The sequence below is a fragment of the Mustela lutreola genome, chromosome 8 (genome assembly GCF_030435805.1).
Source record: "Mustela lutreola isolate mMusLut2 chromosome 8, mMusLut2.pri, whole genome shotgun sequence".
Taxonomy (NCBI): Eukaryota; Metazoa; Chordata; class Mammalia; order Carnivora; family Mustelidae; genus Mustela; species Mustela lutreola.
Window position 1 is genome coordinate 126,557,544 of NC_081297.1, and position 23,058 is coordinate 126,580,601.

Here is a 23,058-nt window from a genome sequence, read left to right on the forward strand (position 1 = left end):
TTCCTGATGGAATATGACAGTTATACATGTACTGTATAATTACCAATGCGATAACATTATCTCCTTGCAAGATGGAAGGTAAATGTGGAAAATAATATATTGGTGAATCTGTATACATACTACTTTTTCTGAATTAATTTGAGGGTAGTTTGTGTATTATTTAAAAAGATTTTATTTATTTATTTGAGAGAGAGCACAGGCAGGGGTAGGGGCAAAGAAAGAGGAAAAGGGAAAAGCAGATTCCTGCTGAGCACAGGGCCAGCCTGCCTAGATCACTACCTGAGCCAAAGTCAGAGGCTTAACCAACTGAGCCACCCAGGCGCCCCAGTAGTTTGTGTATTTTTGGATGGAATACTAGACAAGTAGATAATTCAGGGTTGTCATATCTGGAGGCAGATGATGCCAGATTTTATCACCATGATAAGGTATTATTCAGTTTCTCTAGTGTGTCATTAATATTTTTCCTCTTGTAATTAGTAATTTTTCCTTTTAAAAAAATTGACATTCTCTATGTATTTCCTGTGTCATTAAAAATTTTTATGCCAGTTTTGAATGATTATAATGGTATTCTGTTTTGTACCTAACACAATTTTATTAGTGATTTCCCTATTTAATATTTCCCTAGTTTTGAACTTTCAGATTTTTACCATTAGGAAAAATTTTGTGATGAACATCCTTGTATATTAATCAGATCTGATTTTTTCTCTTATTCTGGGTCTCTAGAAGTAGAATGAAGAATTATTTTGAAATGCTTGGTATCTGTTTCTAAATTTAGTAGGCATTTGTTCTATAAGCAGTACATATTCATTTTAGAAGAGAGAGGAAATACAGATAAGCAAAAAGAAGAAAATCTAAATTCTGCCAATTTTTAAACCACTGTTGACATGCTTTTTCTTCCTGTATACAGAGGTATACAGATGTGTATTATAAATACCTGGGAATGTTTTTCAAGATAGAACTATTCTGCAAACAGCTTTATAACCCATTTTTAAATTTGTTTTCATGTTAGTAAAGAAATCAGCAGTATTTTTATATGTCTCTGTATATGTATGTGTTTTCTACTGATTTTTCTTTTTTTGCTAGAGCATTTAAAAAATAAGTTTTGGGGTTTTGTTTTTGTTTTTATGATTTTATTTGATACACATAGAGAGATCACAAGTAGGCAGAGAGGCAGGCAGAGAGAGAGCGGGGAAGCAGGCTCCTAGCTGAGCAGAGAGCCAGTTGCGGGACTCTATCCCAGGACCCTGAGCTTATGACCTGAGCGGAAAGCAGAGGCTTAACCCTCTGAGACACCCAAGTGCTTCCCAAGTGCTCCCCCCCCCCCTTTTTTTTAAAGTTAGATCTCCAAGCCCAGCATGGGTTTTGAACTCATGACCCTGAGATCTAGAGTTGCATGTTCTACTAACAGAGCCAGCCAGGTACCCCAAGTCTCTTTTGAGTCTTCAATTCTAAAAACTTCAAGCAATGGGGTGCCTGGGTAGCTCAATTGTTAGGTGTCCAACTCTTGATCTCAGCTCAGGTTTTGTTTTGTTGTTGTTGTTGTTTTAGATTATTTAATCATTTCAGAGGGAGTTGGTGGGGACATATGGAAAGGAAGAAGGAAAGAAGCAGACTAAGCAGACTCCCACTCTGAGAGCTGAGCCTGTTGAGGATGGATCTCACAACCCTGAGATATGACCTGAGCTGAAATCAAGAGTTAGAAGCTTAATCAACTGAGTTGCTCAGGTGCTCCTCAGTTCAAGTCTTAATCTCAGGGTGGTGAGTTTGAGCCCCAAGTTGAGCTGCATGCTGGTTGTGGAGCCTACTTAAAAAAACAAACTTCAAGCATCTCCCAAGAATTAGATATTCTTCAAATATCACACTTAACATAAGTTAGCAGTAATTTTCCAGTATAATGTAAGTACCTAGTTCATATTTAGAATTTTTTTCCCTGTTATCCCTGAGACATGTCTTTAGCTATTTTTGCCCTCTAAACCATGATCTAGTCAAGGTGCATATGGTGCATATAGTTAGAATCTCTACCTTCTTCTCTATTGCACTGACTTTTTGAAGAGACCAGGTAGTTTAGAAAGTCTTATATTTTGGGATTTCTTTTACTGTTTCCTTGTGGTGTCATTAAGCTTTTTTCTCTATGTCTTTATTTTCTGTAAACTGGATTTAGTTGTAAAGGGTTAGATTAAGCACTTTGGCAGGAACGTAAAAGTGATACTATATTCTTTATATTGTATCATAGTCTGTTGCATCAGGTATAAGGTCAGGTTTTTCTCTTACTAGTTTTACTGTATTGATCACTTGGTTAATGTGGTAATAGCCAGCTGTTTCTTTTTTAAAGGTACTTTTTTCTTCTTGTAGTTTTCAAATAATCTGTGGGGGTAGTTTGGTGCGATTGGAATATCCTTTTCTTCAACGACTTTTTAATTATTTCAGTATCTATCCATGCTTTATCAGTTATTTCCTTGGGGACTGCAAAATGGTGGATTTCTAATTCTGTTCTTCTTTCTACATTTATTAGCTGACCTGTAAGAAGAATTTTCCCTATCCACTGGGTATCAATTAACTTTATCAGTTAACTACAGTTTCTTATAGACCAAGTTAAAATATGCTTTATTTTTCCCCTTTTAAGGATCAGTTTTCAGAGGAAAGAATTGGTATCATGTCTGTGTGTGTGTTTATTTCTGGGTTAAAAACATGCACTTTTATTTATTTGTTTTTATTTTTTTAAAGACACACATTTTTGTTTTTATTTATTTTTTAAAGAGTTTATTTATTTATTTGACAGAGATACAAGTAGGCAGAGAGACAGGCAGAGAGAGGGGGCGAAGCAGGTTCCCTGCTGAGCGGAGAGCCCCATGTGGGGCTCGATCCCAGGAACCTGGGATCATGACCTGAGCTAAAGGGAGAGGCTTAACCCACTGAGCCACCCAGGCACCCCGAAAGACATGCATTTTTAAATGGCTTTTTATAAATGTGGCATTTAGTGATTTAAAAATACAAATATAACTATTCTTTAAATTATGTATGCAATGAGTTCAGAAATGTTTTAACTGAAATTAATTGGATTCCTTTGTGTCTTTTGGTTTGACTTATATATTTTATGCTCTTAATCTAATAAAAATGATGAAATATTGAAAAGACTCAGCACTATGAAAGAGGTGTGAATTTATATACTCTGTAAACACTTCTGTAAAGATTCTTTCAAGCAGTTATTCTGATAGTTTTGTTGCATAGATATATTTTAAACATTTCTAACCCACCTCTGTCAGTTGGATGAATTAATTGCCCTTTCAGAGATTTATTATGAGCTCAGAAGGGTTTTTTTCCATCTTATTAATTTCTCTATTTTTGCTAAATAAACTGATGGTCAAAATGTTATATTTAGGAAAAGGGGAGAGGCTCCTTCATCATATTTTCTTAGAAATAGTACGAGCTTGGAATTATGATGTTAGAGCTTGAATATTACTCTATTGACTTTCGATTTGAACTCAAGACTTAGAAAAATAATTTCTTTAATCCATTTTTTAAGTGGTAACTCTTTACCAAGAAGGCAGAACATTCCATAACATTCCATAAACATTCTTTCAAAGAATTCACTGCTTCTAAGAATCAGCTATGCAACTTCAGAAGTATAAGATCGCGTGAGGCTTATTGATTTCAGTATTGGCGATCTTTATTGTATTATGTCGTGATTCTAAAATGTAGTCAAATAGCATTTGGATTTTAATTATACTTAACATTTTAACCTACAGGAAGTGAATTTGAGGAATTGAAAAGAAATGTGAATTGATAGTAACTGATTTCATTTTCATGGCTGATACCCATCAGTTCCCTGTGAAAATAGTCTTATCATCTTATCATTCTGGAGAAAACGTTTGAGGATATTTTTGTTTTTCACAAAATGTTTGGCTTTGGGGGCAGGGCTGTCCATATAGGTTTGGCTGTAGTATATGTGCTGGAGTTATGGCCCATGTAAGAGATGTGATATGAAGAATTGTGATATGTTTAGTTTAAAAATTGATTTGAGACTTTATCCAGTACTCTTAAGCCTAAAAATGATGTTTTCTTAGAATATTTGGGTTCTTGGTTCCCAGGAAAGATTTTTAGATTCATGGGAGAGAATGGACTAGAGTTATATCTGGAGGTCAGGAGATACAGTTTGTCTGTCCCATTATGGAGTGGGCAACTATATTGCAGCTGAAAAAGATTGAGCTGCATGTCAAGAGTTACCTTCTAGTTCCTGTTACCTTCTAGTCCAAGGATGTTCGTTTGAATACTTTTATTAGGAATTGCTTGTTGAGTCTTCACTATTCTGATAAAAGTAGTTTATATGCATTTATATATTCGTGGAGTTTAAACTGACCTTAACAGATGGTGTTGCAATATTTCAGTTTTCTGATAACATCAGTATACAGATTCAAAATACATTTCTGGGGGGGTAAGGAGAGGGTGGTTGGGTTATGGACATTGGGGAGGGTATGTGAAAGGGTGAGTGCTGTGAAGTGTGTAAGCCTGACGAGTCACAGACCTGTATCCCTGGGGCAAATAACACATTATATGTTAATAAAAACAATTAATTAAAAAATACATTTCTAAACAAAAGAAACCAAAGAAGCCTCTGTGATGCTTAAGTATCCTTAAATAGACATAGGACAGCCCCTTTGAGTCTTTGTAGCAAATTAGAGGTGTTAGATGTTGGCACACAGGTAGCTGCTGCAGTAGAAAGTAATCATAATGAACTTGACAGTGACAGAAAAACAGCATTTGGGGCCATTAACTTAGGGACTTGGTGTAGAGCAGTTGTATAAGCTTCTTCTATAAAGGCCCATATAGGAAATATTTCAGGCCTTGGGTGTTACTCATTTCTGCCTTTGTAGCATGCAAGTAGCTAAAGACAGCATGTAAACAAATGGGCATAATTGTATTGCAACAATTTTATTGACAAAACAGGTGCTGGCTGGATTTCCCTGTAGACTATACTTTAAGACAAATAGTAATTCCTTGAAGGCATCACTTTTGTAAGTGAATACAACTTCTATATCGGTGATCACTGAGTTTGTGAGCTGTATATTCAATATTGCTTAATGTGTGAAAGTTAAAACTTTTTAAAAGGTGTTCATTTGAAAACAGTTACTGTTTTTGAAATAATGCTGCTTAAAGGAAGTCAGTGGATCTCCTCATTCCCAGAAACTGGATAAGAAATGTTTGTTACTCCTGACAGCTTTTTTTTTTTTTTTTTAAGTTTTTTTTATTTATTTGACAGAGACACAGTGAGAGAGGGAACACAAGCAGGGGGAGTGGGAGAAGGAGAAGCGGACTCTCTGCTTGAGCAGAGAGCCCTGTGCATGGTTGATCCCAGGACCCTGAGATCATGATTGGAGCCAAAGGTCAGACACTTAACTGAGCCACACAGGCGCCCCGTACTCCTGGCAGTTTTAAAATATGAGCCATATCCTTCAAGGAAGATCACTTCATATATAGATATAGATATACAAATATATACAGATGTACATACATACAATTAGAAAAATCCTTCAAAAACACACAATATTTTATGTTTTGAGGGAGGTGTATAAAGATTTCCAGGTCAAGTTTTTGCATTAGTACTTACCCTGTGTATGAAGTTAAATGCTAATTTTGGTGTGGTCTTTTGAAGTCTCTTAGACTATAACCTTGAGTGGAAGGATTACTGTTTTCTCCCATTCCTTGGTTTCTAGGACTCTTTTCTGACTTATGATTTTGTCTTTTTGTGTGGCAGAGTTTTAGTCTCTATGAATGAAATCTCACTTGAGATTTTGTTTTGTTTTGTTTCTTTTGAGTCCTAAAGAAGGTTTAACTTGATTTGGCTGGATTGCAAATGTGTGACTACTTGTTTTTCAGAAATTTTGCTAACATTTAATAAGAGAAACTGAATATGTAGCATTTTATCTAAAATGTCTTATATTAATATATTTTTATCTCTCCGCTTTTATGTTCATCTGCTGTTTCTTAATGACTAATACTATGCTGTACATACTATAAAGGCGAACAGCTGCTTGGAGAACCACGAGTGAAGAAAAGAAAGCATTAGATCAAGCTAGTGAAGAGATATGGAATGATTTTCGAGAAGCTGCAGAAGCACATCGACAAGTTAGAAAATATGTTATGAGCTGGATCAAGCCGGGGATGACAATGATAGAAATCTGGTAAAAGAAATATGTTTTTGGGGGCGCCTGAGTGGCTCAGTGGGTTAAAGCCTCGGCCTTCAGCTCAGGTCATGATCCCAGGGTCCTGGGATCGAGACCTGCATCGGGCTCTCTGCTCAGCAGAGAGCCTGCTTCCTCCTCTCTCTCTCTCTCTCTCTCTCTCTCTCTGCCTGCCCCTCTGCCTACTTGTGATCTCTCTCTGTCAAATAAATAAATAATAAAAAATCTTTAAAAAAAAAAAAAACATGTTTTTGTAAGGACATGATGTCTTTTTTTTTTCTTTAGTGCTAACTCCAATTGTAATGTTGGCTTTCATTATTACTTTGCTAAAACCTGAAGTGAAGCTCCTAGAAATATCTCTGAGTTCTTGTACTGTAGATGTAATGAGGAAATTGTAAGAGGACATTTATACCTCAACCACTCTATTTTGTACCCTTGTACCCTTACATATGGAAGTGCACACATTATTATGATTCTTATGTTCTGCTTGAAAATCTGTTATTTTGCTATCAATTAATATTAAAATTATTGGTCATAAAACATAGTTATAATGCAATGAAGAAACCAATAAAAGTAGTTATTTCTCTAGTTTTCCCTGAGAAGTAATTAGTTGTAAAAGGCAACAGTCCTCTAATTCAGACAATTTTTAGGTACGCAACATTGAACAAATAAAACATAGTCAACATTTAAATTAGTCTAAGTCAAGAATCTCATTTCCTAGAAAACTAAGTAAAAAGTGGATCTTGTGGTTCTGTTTCTTCAGACTTCTAATGGAAACAAATTCTTTTTATATTTTAGAGATGAGCTACTATTTTCATAGCATTAGAGAACTACTTATTCATATCTAGGAAGTGCTCAGATCACTCCCAGAAAGTAATTTAAGAGTTTTTAGTAAACTCTCTGGACCTGATGACCTGTAGGGTATATAAGGATAAAAATGTAAAAGTAAACAATTTTTTTTTTCATAGTGAAAAGTTGGAAGACTGTTCACGAAAGCTAATTAAAGAGAATGGATTAAATGCAGGCCTGGCATTTCCTACCGGATGCTCTCTGAATAACTGTGCTGCCCATTATACTCCAAATGCTGGTGACACAACAGTATTACAGTATGATGACATCTGTAAGATAGACTTTGGAACACATATAAGTGGTAAGTTCTTGGAAATAAGCCTCCCCTTGCCAAAAAAATCTAGTCTTTCTGCTGGATGGGGCTACAGGTTTTGAACTCTCCAGTTTTCTTCTTTATTCCTTACTTTTCAGTAGAGCTGTGTTGAGGTAAATTTTGAGATTTTTTAAGCATCCTGCTAAATGGAATATAATGAAAACTGTTGGGTAGTTGAGGTTTATTATTTTTTGTATCAAAGTGTGAAGAATTTAATCATGCATTTCTTCATGTTGTTGTTTCAGACATTTATCCGTATAACAACAAACATTTACTTAGATCCTTTAAGTCTCAACCTTTATATACTTGGTGGCTTTTCTAAATTCTCTCTCAAACCTCCTCAGGTTAGTATCTTTTTAAAAGTCTCACTTTAGGTGAGAAAATAAATCTCAGATAAAGTATTTAACCTGAGGTTTTGCTAAATTGGAGAAACTGAACTGATGATTGACCAGTGTCTGTGGAACTATACATTTTCTCTGCCCACATTGTTATTCTTTAGTTCCCCAGGTTTTTCTCTTTGATTTGTTTCTGTTTATAATTTTGCCTATCCACCTGGGGTAGCACTGAATTGGTACTATCTTGAAGTAATATATACTAACACTGGAAATAGTCTTTTTATTCTAAAACCTTTATGTAAAATGTATGCTTTTTTCCACTTGGATTGTGAATACTGTGTGGGTACTTCATCTGAACCCATCATTTTATTTTCCTTTTAACTAGTAAGTTTAATAGAGTAGATGATATGAAGTAGACAAATTGACTAGTGGATAAGTCAACTTAAAGAAGAATTTTCTCTTTCAGGTAGGATTATTGACTGTGCTTTTACTGTTACTTTTAATCCCAAATATGATACATTATTAAAAGCTGTAAAAGATGCCACTAACACTGGAATAAAGGTATGTGAACTAGAAGCACAATTTCATTCAATGTATTTTGAACCTCTTCTAGCCTGTTTAAGGTCTCTGGATTATGTAAGACTGGTCTGCTGCCCTTAGGGTTTTATTTTTATTTTTATTTTTTTTTTTAAAGATTTTATTTATTTGTCAGAGACAGAGAGAGCGAGCGAGCACAGGCAGACAGAGAGGCAGGCAGAGGCAGAGGGAGAAGCAGGCTCTCTGCCGAGCAAGGAGCCTGATGTGGGACTCGATCCCAGGACCCTGGGATCATGACCTGAGCCGAAGGCAGCTGCTTAACCAACTGAGCCACCCAGGCGTCCCGCCCTTAGGGTTTTAAAGTGGGTAATTCTAGTACACTGTACCAAAGACTTACAGAGGAAGTTACAATGTGCAAAGCAGTTTATTTAATCATCCTTTATTTTAAAATACTAATAAATTGCTATAAAATTCTTCATTTTGAGTAAAAATGTATACATCATTTTGTTTTTAGTGTGCTGGAATTGATGTCCGTCTGTGTGATGTTGGTGAGGCCATCCAAGAAGTTATGGAATCCTATGAGGTTGAAATAGATGGGAAGACATATCAAGGTATACTTTTAAAAACTATATCTTATTTTGAAATGCATGTGACCTCTTACAGAATTAATTTTGCAGAATCGTGTTGAGTGCTTTCTTTGGGTCAGCTGCTTTATCTCCATCTCCTGGGAATACAAAGAGGAAAAATGGGGGAGAGAGGAAATGAATGACCTCCTCATATTAGGAAAACTGTGGTCACTAGGTGGGAACTGTTGTCAAGCTACTGTGGTATAGGTGATGGGACACCAAGGGATTTATCCCAGATTGGCCAAAATGCAGACTTGGTTTTCTGTGACTAGTCAGATTGAGGCTCAGAGACAAGCCAGAGACTCTTTCCACTAATGCCTCACTAGGTGGGAACTATTGTCAAGCTACTCTGGTATAGGTGATGGGACACCAAGGGATTTATCCCAGATTGGCCAAAATGAAGACTTGGTTTTCTGTGACTAGTCAGATTGAGGCTCAGAGACAAGCCAGAGACTCTTTCCATTAATGCCTCCACCACCATCCCCCACTTTTTTTGCTTTGAATCCAGAATTTAGAGTCCAGTTAATTTCTTCTATGTCTTTCCTTTAATCTTTATTCCCTTTGCCTCTTAGTCTTTCTTAGCTACTGTCTTAGGTACATAGTCCCAGAGTCACCTATGCTTTCTGCTGCTTTCCCATCATTCCAACCTTTCTCCAGTCTCTGGGTCTGACCACTATCCCCCTTCCTAATCTCTGCTCACTGTTTTCTTTAACCACTATTCTAATAACTTTCTCACAGAATATTTCCTACATTTCCTTTAACCAAATCCTGTCTCTTCTTTATATTCCTCTTTGCAGAGACGCTCATGCTTCCTTGCCCTCAGTAAATTCACATCATTTAGCATTTTTTGCATAACCTTGCTGATAGTGATAGGGTATTATGTTTCTTCCAACTACAGAAGGGGTTCTTCCTCTGGAACCTGATGTTATCTGTCCTTGTTGCTCTCTGTCAGATCCTGTGAACACCAGTACAAATCAAAATACTCTCTTAAGGCTGTTCACACTTGGATGGGAGGTATTATGGGATAATGAAGAAAACATATTGTGAGGTGAGACAGGTCTGTCTGACTTAGATAAACTTAGACCTGGCTTAGATAAACTTAGGTCGAAGTTTGACTTAGATAAACTTAGTCATACTGTAGGGTCAGACAGGTCTATCTGAACTTAGATAAATTCTATAAACAGAACCCAAGTTTCTTTGACTATAATAGGATTAAGGATATCATGTTTTCTTTCTTTTTTTTAAAGAACTGTAAATTTTATGACAATGCCTGGGATTTACTAGTATGCAACAAATTTGTGATTTCGTTCCCCCAGATTTGGGATTGGTGTCACAACGAACAATGCTTACTCAAGTCCCTCTCAAACCATCTTTCCTTCTCTTGTTTTCTAATTCTATAATTTTGGTTGGCTTGTGTTCTGCCTTTCAGGATATATTAAGTGACAGTTTGACTTAATATTTAGTTACCGCATAACATTGCCAGCCTGAAATATTGGAATCAATATCTGCCTTCTTACACTTTACATTAACCCAGTGCAACATTTTAGGTTCATTTTGTTTCAGCACCCCTTTTTTGATAACAGTTATTGTGTTGATCACGGTTTTTAGTGGAGTGGCATAATTAATTTTTACTAATTTGAGTAGAAAGTATATAGTCAAATCATAATGTTGGGAAGATTAAAAAATGGATAGTAGGCTGTATTCCCAGCAGCAGTTTCCAAAAACCATGTAACAGAATGAGCCATCAAGGGAGTGGTTTTATTTACCTTGATCAGGAAGCTATAGAATTGGAAAGTTACCTTTATCATTATTGGTCCCAGAATTAGCCTGCTGCAGTCACAACCTGTATAATACACAAATGGATACTCCTATGCTCTGCTCCTTCTGTGTAACTTGGTTTTTATGTGAGGTTGGTATAGTTAAGAAATCTTAAGTAAATGTATTTTTGATTGGCCTTTGGGGTAAGTTTGCCAGGTCTTGGAGAAATAGTGATGCTTACTGAATTTTAAAATAAATTTAGCTTACCATTTGTAAAAGAAGGTGAATTTTTTTGAAGAGCTAACAGAGTTTTTTCTGTGCCATCCCCTAAATATAATTGTCATTTTTTCATTGTCATTGAATTGAAAAAACCTTGCTACCTACTTCTGCCCTGAAAGAAAGGTGGCTTGTTCTGAGAATTCTAAAATTGGTAAAGCTAGATTTTTAAAAAACTTTTTTATTGTGAAATTATGTCATGTGTGAAGAGATACATGCAACATAAAAATTCAGTTAAGCAATTGTGAAAACTATAATCCCTTGTGGAATAGAATATTCCCAGCACTTCAAAAGCCCTTCAGTTTTGTGTACCCTTTTGAATTATAGCAGCCTTCCTCTAGCAAACCACTTCCTGGAGTGCTGAAATATTTGCATTTGCTTTTCTTAATGTCTTTATCACCTAATTATGTATCCCTAAATAACAGTATTGTGCTTAATTTTGATATGTATAATAAATAAAACAGTATGCATACAACTGTGCCTTCCTCTGTTCTTTTTTCTTTAGGTTTTATTTCAGTTGTTCACTGTATCCCAACTTTTTGTTTTTATTATTGTATAGTGTTCCATTGTGTGAATATACCACAATTCATTTTGTCATTGGTCTCGGGACCATGGAATTTAAATTTTCCTCACTAACACACGAGCTGTGCTATAATAATAAAATTTCATTTTGTAATTCTGTCATTTTGACACATAATTCTCATTTTCACATTACCTTTTGGTCCGTAACTGTATTTTTTGTTTGTAATCACAGTATACATGGCATTTTATAACTTTTATTAATGATACCTCCTTAGGTGGACCCCCATTCTGTCATCACATAATTTGTTCTTTTCCCAGTATCTCCCTTCCTCCCTTCTAGTTTTTAATTGATAACACTGTAAACCTCTTTTCATATTCCACTAGTTTTCCAGTTTGTATGTAATTGTGCCAATGTGGGGTTGTTTAGTAGAGCCATGTCTTATTTTTAAGTCAATACTTGAAGTCTGTGCCAGAAAGCTAAGAGATCTGTTTGTGCGCTTGAAGGCCCTGAATAACTGTCTTTTCCTGTTACGCCAGTGAAACCAATCCGTAACCTAAACGGACATTCAATTGGGCCATATAGAATACACGCTGGGAAAACAGTGCCCATTGTGAAAGGAGGAGAGGCAACAAGAATGGAGGTATGTGTGCCATTAATAGTGTTTTTTATGAAGCATTTTAATTTTTTTCCAAACTAAAGTTGGTGGTAGTTAAGTACGTAGTATGTTGAACAAAATTAACTTGCCGTCTGTACTCCAATAGGAATTGGTCTATGTGAATGTGCAGATCGTGTCTGGTCAAACCATGGCTTAGTTAGATGTGGAAGTTGGCTACCCAAAGGATTGTTTTTTCACCACTTATTAAGCATCTCTTAGGTGCCAGTCCCTTTAGTAGTCACTAAGGATGCAATAGTGAACAAAATAAAATTCCTGCCCATGTAAAGGCTACATTCTTTTTTCTTAAGTAGGCTCCATGCCCATTGTGGAGCCCAGTCCAGGGCTTGCATTCATAGCCCTGAGATCAAGACCTGAGCCAAGATCAAGAGTCAGACACTTCACCAGCTGAGCCATCGGGTGCCCCATAAAGGCTACATTCTAATAGGAGGACACAGAAAGACCAGAGTGCTAAGGAGATAAAGCAGGAAGGGTTGGATAATGACTACCAGAGGTTATTTCAGGTTTCTTAACATGGAGTAAATAATACCTCAGGCTGAAGTTAATAGATGGCAATTTAATTAGTTCTTGCTTTTTCTTTTCTCCCTGGACTCTTACATATTCTTTAGGAAGGAGAAGTGTATGCCATTGAAACCTTTGGAAGCACAGGAAAAGGCGTTGTTCATGATGATATGGAATGTTCACACTACATGAAAAACTTCGATGTTGGACATGTGCCAATCAGGTGAGAGACCGTTGTTTTTAATATGTTTCTTTTCCCAGTTAGCAGCATTTTAAAAAATTTGACATATCCACAGTGGTACATTCCATAAGTGTACAGTTCTATAGCCTATGATTATGTTTTGTGGATTTTTATAATACAGCAAAGAAACTAGCCTGTTAAAAATCGTAACCGCAGTAAAAACAACATAGGCAGGTATTCTCTTAAGATCCGGTTTCCAATGGTAATTTGAGGGGTCATAATTTTGCTAGCATTTCTAGGTTGGTTTTTTGTTGTTGTTGTTTATAGATTATTTATTTATTTATTTGACAGAGAGAGAGAGAGAGAGGGAGAGAGATCACAAGTAGGCAGAGAGGAAGGCGGGGGGGGGGGGAAGCAGGCTCCCCACTGAGCAGAGAGCCCGATGTGGGGCTCGATCCCAGGACCCTGAGATCATGACCTTAGCTGAAGGCAGAGGCTTAACCCACTGAGCCACCCAGGCACCCCTAGCATTTCTAGGTTTTTGTTCTTAATATTTTCTTATTGTTAAACTTTTGTTTTTTACCTTTTTTCCCCCCCTTAACCTTTTTGAAGATGGTTGAAAGATGGATTTATACCTCCTTTATGTGCAGGTCTTTTCAGCTTGATGCACAGAAAAGGAAATTGCCATCATAGTACTTTGACGAGTCTCTATGGGGAAATTAACACACGTGCACATAGACACATAAATATGATAAGACAGCCTTCAGCTGGTCTCCCATTCAGCTGCCTTGTATAATTAGTTATGGGCTGTTACACATTCTGACTTTTGAATGTTTAAAGAGGCAACAAAAAGTTTTTTTTAATTACTGAGTAAAGCCACATCTACTGTATAAGTTTCCCTTAATGGAGAAACTTTTTTTTCCTTAATGGGTAACTTTTTAGCTACCTTTAATTCTGGATTTTCTCTTCTTAGGCTTCCAAGAACAAAACACTTATTGAATGTCATCAATGAAAACTTTGGCACCCTTGCCTTCTGCCGCAGATGGCTGGATCGCTTGGGAGAAAGTAAATACTTGATGGCTTTGAAGAATCTGTGTGACTTGGGCATTGTAGATCCATATCCACCATTATGTGACATTAAAGGATCATACACAGCACAGTTTGAACATACCATACTGTTGCGTCCAACGTGTAAAGAAGTTGTCAGCAGAGGAGATGACTATTAAACTTAGTCCAAAGCCGCCTCAACATCTTTTATTTTCTAAGCTTTGTTGGAATACATTATACCAGAAGTAATTTGCAACATGTTGTCTGTTTAACAGTGGACCTATGTAATGCTTTTATCCATGTTTAAAAAGGAAGGAATTTGATCCAAGGCAAACCATTCAATGTAATTAGCCAAGGAAAAAGCTTTCAAGACTTTCAAATGTTAACTGTTTTTTCCCATCTAGGAAATGCTATAAAGCTCAAATTAGTTAGGAATGACTTATACATTTTTTGTTTGAACACCTAAGAGATACTTTTCAGATATTTATATTGCCATATTCTTAATTGAATGCTTTGAATGACTACATCCAATTCTGCACCTATACCCTCTGGTATTGCTTTTTAACCTTCCTGGAATCCATTTTCTAAAAAATAAAGACATTTTCAGATCTGAGAGCTATATTTCAATGTCTGTGGTTATAATTCTGCACAGGAATTAGCTAAACATAAATAGCTGAACATGTAGAGACTTTTCTCTTGATTGTAGACCTCTACACTGAAACTTCTTCTGATATAGTGGCTGAAACAAGTTCTGTACATGCATAAAGTGGGAGAATCTTCAGAAATTAATATAGAGCTTTAGGAATAGTTTGCCTTTGTTTTCCTTTTAGAACCATTTTAATCTTTGTCTTTCATTTTTTTCCCTGACATTGGAAAGATCTGTTAATTGAAACATGCTAGTAGGAACATTATACCAGCTCAAAACCTTGATTTAGTAAAATCTCAACATATAGATCCGCTGTCCAGTGGTAGTACTTACCAGGAAACGTATTCAGCTTACTCAGTAAACCAAAAGGGCATTTAAAACTACAAATACTAAGACAGGGAAACTTCCTGTACTTGGATTGTGCTCTAGTTAGAAAAGTTTAATTGCATCATTAGGCTTTTTCATTAGTGAGCCAAATTACTTTAACACCCTGCCCTCTGGACTGGCTTGAATTAAAAACTATGGTGGCATTTCAGGGAGTGAGGTTACAGTAACATGGCAGCTAAGTGCATAAGTTGAATGTAAGACGCTGAATACTTGCTTGAACTGAGTCCCACTACAGATTCTTGAACAAATTGCTTGAATTCTTTGTAACTGAATTTTTGGCAATGTTCCAACATAATTTTAAAATTGTTTATGTACCAAGGTAAAGCCTTAATTTGTATATGCTTTAGCACAATAAGATTCACTGCCTCTGGGATGCTGTTTAGTTTGTATTTTGTTTAATGTTTTTCTCATAGGAAGAAAAACCAGACTTCTGTACTTAGATCTATTATACATTAAAAAGCTGCTCTTTCAGCATTAGAGCTATAAATGAATGTTATCTTATGGGATAAATAATCTAGTTTTTAGCTATATGAGCCATGTTTATTATGGTGCTAATGTTCAAGAGCTACTTTTGGATTATTTCCTCCATTTTCTGTGATGTGCCTAGTGGCAGAGCTCACCAATTTATGCTTGGGCATGTTACAGGTCTTGGGGCCTCCAGCTAGTTCTTTTGGGGTTCTGAGTCCACACCTTCTTCATGTGTTTTGGTGGGAGACAGAAAGTACCTTGATTTCTAAGCTCAGAGAGTTTTACAATTGACCTTATGAGTGAAGAATTTTGGAGTTTTGTAAGACCTCTTTAGCAGTTATCTCAAACTCGTTATGAGCTCCCCCTCTCTGGTGTAACTGTTGGGAGCAGTAGCATCACTGCAAGCCCCTGGAATAGCTGGAAGGAATATGATCTTGTAAATAGGAAAGCTGTCACTTAAAAAAAATTGTATTGTTTACCTACTAGCCATGTATCTCTTGAAATCATTTTGTCATGTTTACAATGATGTACCTTACTGGTAACAAATTAGTTTGATGTTTAACAAATAGTGCCTTTAGTAAATTATTTTACAACCAAAACATGTTGTTTTTTGTTAGATCAACGTAGCTGAATGTAAAGTCTACAATGAGATATAGAACAAGAAATCTTAAGTTTCTGTTCATTGGCTAGGTTTTAGTTTTGTTGTAAATTTAAGAGACTTATTTTTTTATATCAGTTTTACATTTGTACCAAAATTGAGCATAAAGTACAGAGTTCCCATATACCCCACAGCCTCCTCTCAAAGGTTTTGGTTTTGAGGGATTAAAGTAAAAGGCTAAGTCACTTTCTCTCATATATTTTTACAGTGAAGTTAAGTACTGAAACAAGCAACTTATACTATTAGAAACAGCAAAGCTTCCAGAGTGGTTTTTAAAATAATCTCCCTAAAATTAGGTGCAAAAGTGTACAGCAGCTAACCCAAATACAAAGTAATCCTTGAAATTAAGAGAGGCTAGACTCTAGTATCTTGACCACATAAATTTTTAATGAGGTATAATTATATTAACAGTTGAGGTAACAACTTGCATAGGTATTTAAGTGAACGATTTTAAACTTTAGCCATTTAATACTGAAGCTGTATTTTTGGCATAAATGATTGGTCTGTTCAGAGATAAATTCTCATTGCACTTCATGATCAGCTGCCCCAATGACTTGTTCTCTGAAATTTAAGTAAAATTTGCTAATAGAGGTCCTTTTCAAGCTTATACTTAATAGATGATCAGTAGCCAAGAACAGCATTCCACAGGATATTCTCTTTCATTAAGATTTCAAAAAAGGAAAAAATGATCTTCCAGTTTGTTAACCCTGAGCTAAGATGTTAAATAGCTGATCTATAGAGGTTAGTGAATAGTTACCAGCAGTTGAATTTTGAAGAAGTAAGATTATTAAGGAAGAGCAGAGTATTTCATATGTACTTCTTAATAAGATGCAAGTTTAGATAATTTTTTAATTAAAAAAGTAAGGGCCCAGTGTTTAAGTATCTGAGGCTCCTAATCTTCACATAATTGGAGCAAAACTTATCCAAGCCTTTAGCTATTTAGAAATAGAAGATGCTGAATATGTTGCTCAGTTGCAAATTTTTTTTACTCTTCAAGAAGACAATTTTTTTCCTTCAAAAATCTCAAGATATGATATGGTGCAAAGCTTTTAAGAGATCTAATGTTAAACATATAAAATGAACTTATTCAACTTAAACTGTACTTGTATATCATAATACACTGCTGAATTCAAATTTTTGATAAGACTGTTTATTTAGAATCTGGACAAACCTGTTTGCTGCCAAACCATCATTGTAAGTCCCAGCCATCATTGTTTTCATGTCCTCAGTACTGAAGTAATTTAAATACACTATTTATAAAGCCGTCGTTTTCATTTTGGACTATGCCAAATAAAGAACAATTCTTAAAACTTAATAAATTTTTGGAAAAATGGAAGTTCCGTTAACCAAAGTAATGTCTATTCTGAGCCCTGTAACACACAAAGCCTCAGGAATATAAATTAGTGTGATTGATGATTATTTAGGTGATACCTTGATATTTCACAGTAGTAGTTTAACTCCCTTCAAAGGGCAAAGATAACTTCAGCATACAAATGGCCTGAAAGAAATTTTTGTTTTTGGTATGACTATTAGTAAAGAAAGTATCTAATTTTCCATCTAATAAGAATTTGTATAGAAAATGCCTACAAAAGATAAATAAATGTATAAAATGATGCCACCTGAATTTCGGTAAAAGATTGCACAAATTCATGATCTGAGCCAATTAAGACATCAAAATAAAAAAGAGGTAATGCTAGTCTGAAGTAAATACTAAAAGTTTAAAACTCCCAAGTACTTGAAAAAAGTTTAGTTACCTGCTTGCTGTCATTGATACACATATTTATGCTAATCTTATGTCTGTAAAAGGAATTTTGTTGTAGATACAAAATGTATAAACAGTGCACTGATTCCTAAGTAAAAAAACAATGAAACTCAAAATTGTAAGCCCTTTTAAAAAGTATATATAAAATCGCAAGAAGAAAGCCCCACTGCCTTTGGATCAGCTAAGGATTTCATTAGAAGAGGTATCAGCTTCTTCATTGGGATGTTGGCTACCAGACAGGAATTCTGGAGGCAAGAGTTTAGAATGTCCATTCTCAGTAACTCGCTGGGTATAAAACAAGATATAAGCTTGGGCCTTGCATACTTCATCCATAGTGCACATGCTTAGCTTGGAATCATTGCAGTGTACCCAGAACCCTAGAGTGAAGCACAGAAATATACCTTAATGTTTATAAAATAACTTCAGAAGTTTCTAATATAAATTAAAATGGATTTAAAAGCATTATAGTCTCAATGAGAGTTACGTTTCTTTGAAGGGAAAATAATGAGCCAATCCATTTCTATTAATGAGAAATACAGCTTGGCAGTATGTTATTCTGGAATCATCTACCTCTATTCTAGAAGTAATCTGAAATTAAAAAATCTTACTAGTTCATTTGACCCTATCTTTAATTCTAGGTATAATCCGACCAGTTAATGCTTTTGCTGCTAATCATACTGTAAAGCAAGCAGTGTGCAACTCACTCTTGGTAGTTTATTGTTAAATTAATTGCATTCGTGGATTATGTGGGCTTTCTCTCCATCTTTTTTCTGGGTGAGGGGGAATGGTATGAATGGGGAGGCTTAGTCCTCAGTAGTAGTTGAAGGAAGGGGAAATAAAAAGTGAAACCTAAGTCAATTTTGCCACCTATGAAGACTATCCTTGAGGGTCCATGGAGGCAGTAAGTGAAAGTGAGTTTTAAAACCTGAACTCGGGTGCCTGGGTGGCTCAGGTGGTGAAGCGTCTGCCTCTGGCTCATGTCATGATGCCAGGGTCTTGGGATCCAGCCCCGTGTCAGGCTCCTTGCTCAATGGGGAGTCTGCTTCTCTCTCTCTTCCTCTGCCCCTTCCCCATCCTTTCTGCCCCCTCCTTCTCTCTCTCCCTCAAATAAATAAAATCTTTAAAAAATAAAAAAGAAAACCTGAACTCAGAGTTTGTTCTAAATATCTGTGATCCCCAGTTCATTAATGCTCTGTTCTCTAACAAAATTGACAAGATGGAACCAGTAGACAGAGGACTTGTCCTTACAAATACGCTTATAAGATAGCAAAATGACTTTTAACTAATGTGACCATCCTTATTATCCTATTGCTACAGCCTCTGAAAGTCAAAACTACTATAATCATGCAGAAAATATTCCATTTTCTGCACAAATCCTTGATTTCTTTTTGTTTTTTAAGAACTACAGAAGTATTATTGAAAAAAAAAGGGTCAGGGGCGCCTGGGTGGCTCAGTGGGTGAAAGCCTCTGCCTTCAGCTCAGTCATGATCCCTGGGTCCTGGGATCGAGCCCCACATTGGGCTCTCTGCTCAGCAGGGAGCCTGCTTCTCTTCCTCTCTCTCTGCCTGCCTCTCTGCCTACTTGTGATCTCTGTCAAATAAATCAATAAAAGAAAACAAAACAAAAAGTATTGTTAAAAAAAAAAAGGTCAAGTGGCTTCACTTAAGATGATTAGTGGCCAATTTAGAAATTGTAAAGCCTGAATACCAGTTTCCAGGTGTGACCCCAAATAAAATACTTTCCCCATCTATATACCTCCTTCAGAATTATAGCAGTAGGCAGTGTAGTGTCCTGAGCCAAATCCTTTCCCATGGTGCATTACTACCGCAGATAAATCATAGATAAAACATTCTGGTCTGAGGGATTTCAGGGATTCCCTGCAGCAATAAGGCTCCATGTTTAAGATTTCTTCAAAGCCAACATGAACACCAATTTTCTCTCGGTTATTACGTCCTGACCACCTGTGAACAAACCAGGGTAGAATAAAAAAAAGTCAAGGGAATATAACCATGTACTAGGTTCAGACAGTCATAATAAAAGGCCTCAATATAGAATACAAAGTGTCATATGTAAAATAATGTAAATGTAAAATCCTTCCAATGCTGAAGTTGGCTATAAATGGAAAATTTACGTTCATTTAACAGGTTTTAAAATATTTGTCTTCTGCAGTTAATTGATAGTGGAAGTAAATCAACTTTCAGCAAAGGAAATTATGGCCTAGATTAATTCAGGGTACCAAAGGGTTTTTAATTCTCTCTTGCCTTGTCACACCATGTGGAAGATACTCCAGAATCTAGAATTTGTTCTTGGGAGACAACCTGGACCTTTCTTGGCCAGGTATATGGAAAAAGCAGGACCAAAAAAAAGGCACCTCTAATTCTTTGGAACACTTTAAAGCTCTTCTAAGAAAAAAATAGGAACTGTAACCCTTCCCTATAAGTCAGCACAACACTCATTAGGGATAGAACTCAAATAATGCCTCTGTACTGTCATTTTCTCAGTCTGTTGGTCATGCTTCCTCTTATTGAACCAAAGCACAACAAGCAATGTTTTTATCATGCACACAGTATGAGCTGGTGCTACAAGGGCAAATAATGTGTTATTCAAGAAACTATAATGAAGCTTGGTTTACAGTGGTACAGAGACAAAAGACAGACACAGATGAAAACATGATAGCATTAAAGAACTAAAACATGAGGTTATGACAAATAATAGTAAGCAAAGAAGGAGAAAGGAAGATAGGTTTTGTGAAGCAGAAATATGTGAAAAGGTTATTAGCACACTATAAAATTGTGTGGAACTAAAGATGAGACTTGCAAATTAAATTATCTGTTGGGGAGAGTCATATCCCAAAACTTCTCTCATGAAATGTGTAAGAGATCCTATATTCAATGCACCTGTTAAGTAGTCAACATGGAAGACCAAGCATATAAAAAAAATGGGACTTGCTTAACACAAGTTCCTATAATTCCTATCATTCAAAAGATTCTTTTAGTTTACCATATCATTCAAACCTTACATTATTTAATGCTAAATAAACACTCATAATCTATCTAAATAGACAATGCTCATTCCTATTGATTAAATTGGGTACCCAGGTTTTTTTCTGCTGATGGAAATACAGTAAAATGATAACAAGATAACACTATACCCCAAGTTCATAGTAGTTTGCTTCAAAGAGAAGAGAGAGCTTTGAACTGGGAGGCACACATGGGGAGTGTCTAAGGTGCCAGAAATGTTCCATTTCTTAACGCTTTTTCAGAGGCTCCTCTATACCCCTCCTCTATCCCATTTTCCCTTTTATATTTTATATATCCTATATATTGTATACATTGGCAAATACAATAGTGCTTTTGAACAGATGAAGAAAAAGGAGAAAGATAAATGTGGTAAAGGCACCATAAACAAGATCTCTGAATCAGAAATAAACATGGCATGAAGGGTCAAAAATGTTTTGGGCAAAAGACAGAAAGAGATAGGGTCAAATAGGTTTAACTCAAATGAGAGCTTGAAATACCAGATTAAAGCTGCAATTAGGAAGAACAGGACGTTCTTCAACAGTATCATAGCCAATTCAGCACAAATTTAAGTAACCAAAATTGAAGTCCTTTCAGTTCTGTCTTTACAGAATCTCGTTTATGCTCTTACTTCTCCATGCTCCCTGGCCCTTCTTACCTGGTCATGGACTACAATATTAACCTCCTAACTAATCTTCTTGTTTTTATTCCACTTGATTTAATGCACAGTGGCAGGACTCACCTGATTTCACTAAACCTTTTTTGTATACCCTTCCAGGTTCCTCCTCCATACTTCATGTCACTCCCTTAGGCTAAAGTGCGCCTCCTTCTGCATATACCACATTAATTCACTTAATAAATATTTTGGGGCAACTACTATGCACAGAACTCGGTTCTGGGCCTTGAGACATAGGCATAGACAAGGTCCCTGTCATTATTGAGCTCTTGTTCCACTGCCAGAGGGAGAGGAGTACGTAAATAAACTACAGATTGCAGACAGTCGGTTTTGCCATTTATGCAAAAATGGGGTAATGTGATATTGAGGGTTGGGTGGTGCTACTTTTAAATAGGACGGTTGGGGAAGTGTGCTCTTAAGAATGGACATATGAACTGAGACTTAAATGACACAAAGACCCCCCTATGCCATCAGACTTTGGGAACATTTAGACATCAGTTAACTCCCTCTTCCAAATCTCTGATAAATCAATTTGTATATAACTTGTGATACTTAGCGTTTTTTTTTCCCTTTTAATTTTTAAAAAATTTTAACGAGGCTCCATGCACAGCATGGGGCTTGAACTCTCAACCCTGAGATTATGAGTCGTATACTCTACCAATTGAGCCAGCCAGGTGCCCCCACAGTATTTCTATTTCACTACTATTTCCGTGCATGCCTGACTATAATCTTGAGGAAAGAGTCCTACTTTATATTCCATAGGAATATAGAACAACATCTTGCATTTAACAGCACTCACGTGTTACTTGTTGACTATACCTTTAACAGCTTCCATAAGTAACTGAAATAACTGGGAAGTGGGGTTGAGAAGAAAGAAGTACTGGACTTTTACTTTACCTTCTGCAAAGTTTGGATTGTTTTTAAATATTTTATTTATTTATTTGGCAGGGGTAGAGATAACAAGCAGGCAGGGAGGCAGGCAGAGGTGGGGGGGGGGGGGGAAACAGGCTCTCTGCTTAGCAGAGAGCCTGATGTGGGCCTTGATCTCAGGGGACTCGATCCCAGGACAGAGGCTTTAACCCACTGATCCACCCAGGTGCCCCAAGTTTGGATTGTTTTAAAACACATGTATTATTTTAATTATTTAAAAAAAAGAAAAACTTTAAGTGGAGCAGTGGAGCCTGGGTGGTTCAGTTAAGTGCCTGCCTTGGGCTCAGGTCATGATTTTAGAGTTCTGGGGTCAAGCCATCAGGCTCCCTTCTCAGCAGGGGAGCCTGCTTCTCCCTCTCCATCTGCCCTGGCTCATGTGTGCTCTCTCTTGCTCACTCAGTCTCTCAAAAAATAGATAAAGTCTTAAAAACACACACACACGCACATACACAACTTTAAACAAGCCAAAAACCAGTATGTATGAAAAACACAGTCTCGAAAGTTTTCAAATCATCACACATAAAGTAACTTAAGAACAAAGCCTTAAGGTTAACATGGTTATTGCCAGGTATGAAACCATATACTTTGCTTAACCAACAGTTTTGCAAAGTAATTTGTCTGACTAAATGTATTTATGAACTCTAGAGTCTTTTTTGTTTTTGTTTTTGTTAACTGCTCTGAATTGAACTGCTATACCTTAGGTATTTTCCAAGAAT

The 23,058-nt window shown here is 36.3% G+C and overlaps 2 protein-coding genes across 7 annotated transcripts in view; one reads left to right on the forward strand and one right to left on the reverse strand.

The window, feature by feature from the left end:
• METAP2 (methionyl aminopeptidase 2) overlaps positions 1 to 23,058 on the forward strand; it is a 41,583-nt gene that overhangs the window by 16,831 nt on the left and 1,694 nt on the right. For 2 of the 3 annotated variants that reach the window (XM_059186560.1, XM_059186561.1), the window contains exons 5-11: positions 6,018 to 6,179; positions 7,148 to 7,329; positions 8,143 to 8,237; positions 8,728 to 8,824; positions 11,933 to 12,036; positions 12,678 to 12,793; positions 13,725 to 14,411. In XM_059186560.1, the coding sequence (XP_059042543.1) occupies positions 6,018 to 6,179; positions 7,148 to 7,329; positions 8,143 to 8,237; positions 8,728 to 8,824; positions 11,933 to 12,036; positions 12,678 to 12,793; positions 13,725 to 13,977 (1,009 nt within the window). In that variant the 3' untranslated portion in view covers positions 13,978 to 14,411. Of the gene's footprint in view, positions 1 to 6,017; positions 6,180 to 7,147; positions 7,330 to 8,142; positions 8,238 to 8,727; positions 8,825 to 11,932; positions 12,037 to 12,677; positions 12,794 to 13,724; positions 14,412 to 23,058 lie in introns of those variants that run through there. The other variant, XM_059186562.1, reaches the window with a different exon arrangement.
• The window catches only part of USP44 (ubiquitin specific peptidase 44), a 47,423-nt gene continuing 41,363 nt past the window's right edge, over positions 16,999 to 23,058 (reverse strand). For all 4 annotated transcript variants that reach the window (XM_059186557.1, XM_059186556.1, XM_059186558.1 and 1 more), the window contains 2 exons: positions 19,475 to 19,680; positions 16,999 to 18,096 (listed from right to left, as the gene is read on the reverse strand). In XM_059186557.1, coding sequence (XP_059042540.1) covers positions 17,897 to 18,096; positions 19,475 to 19,680 — 406 coding nt within the window. In that variant the 3' untranslated portion in view covers positions 16,999 to 17,896. The remainder of the gene's footprint in view (positions 18,097 to 19,474; positions 19,681 to 23,058) is intronic.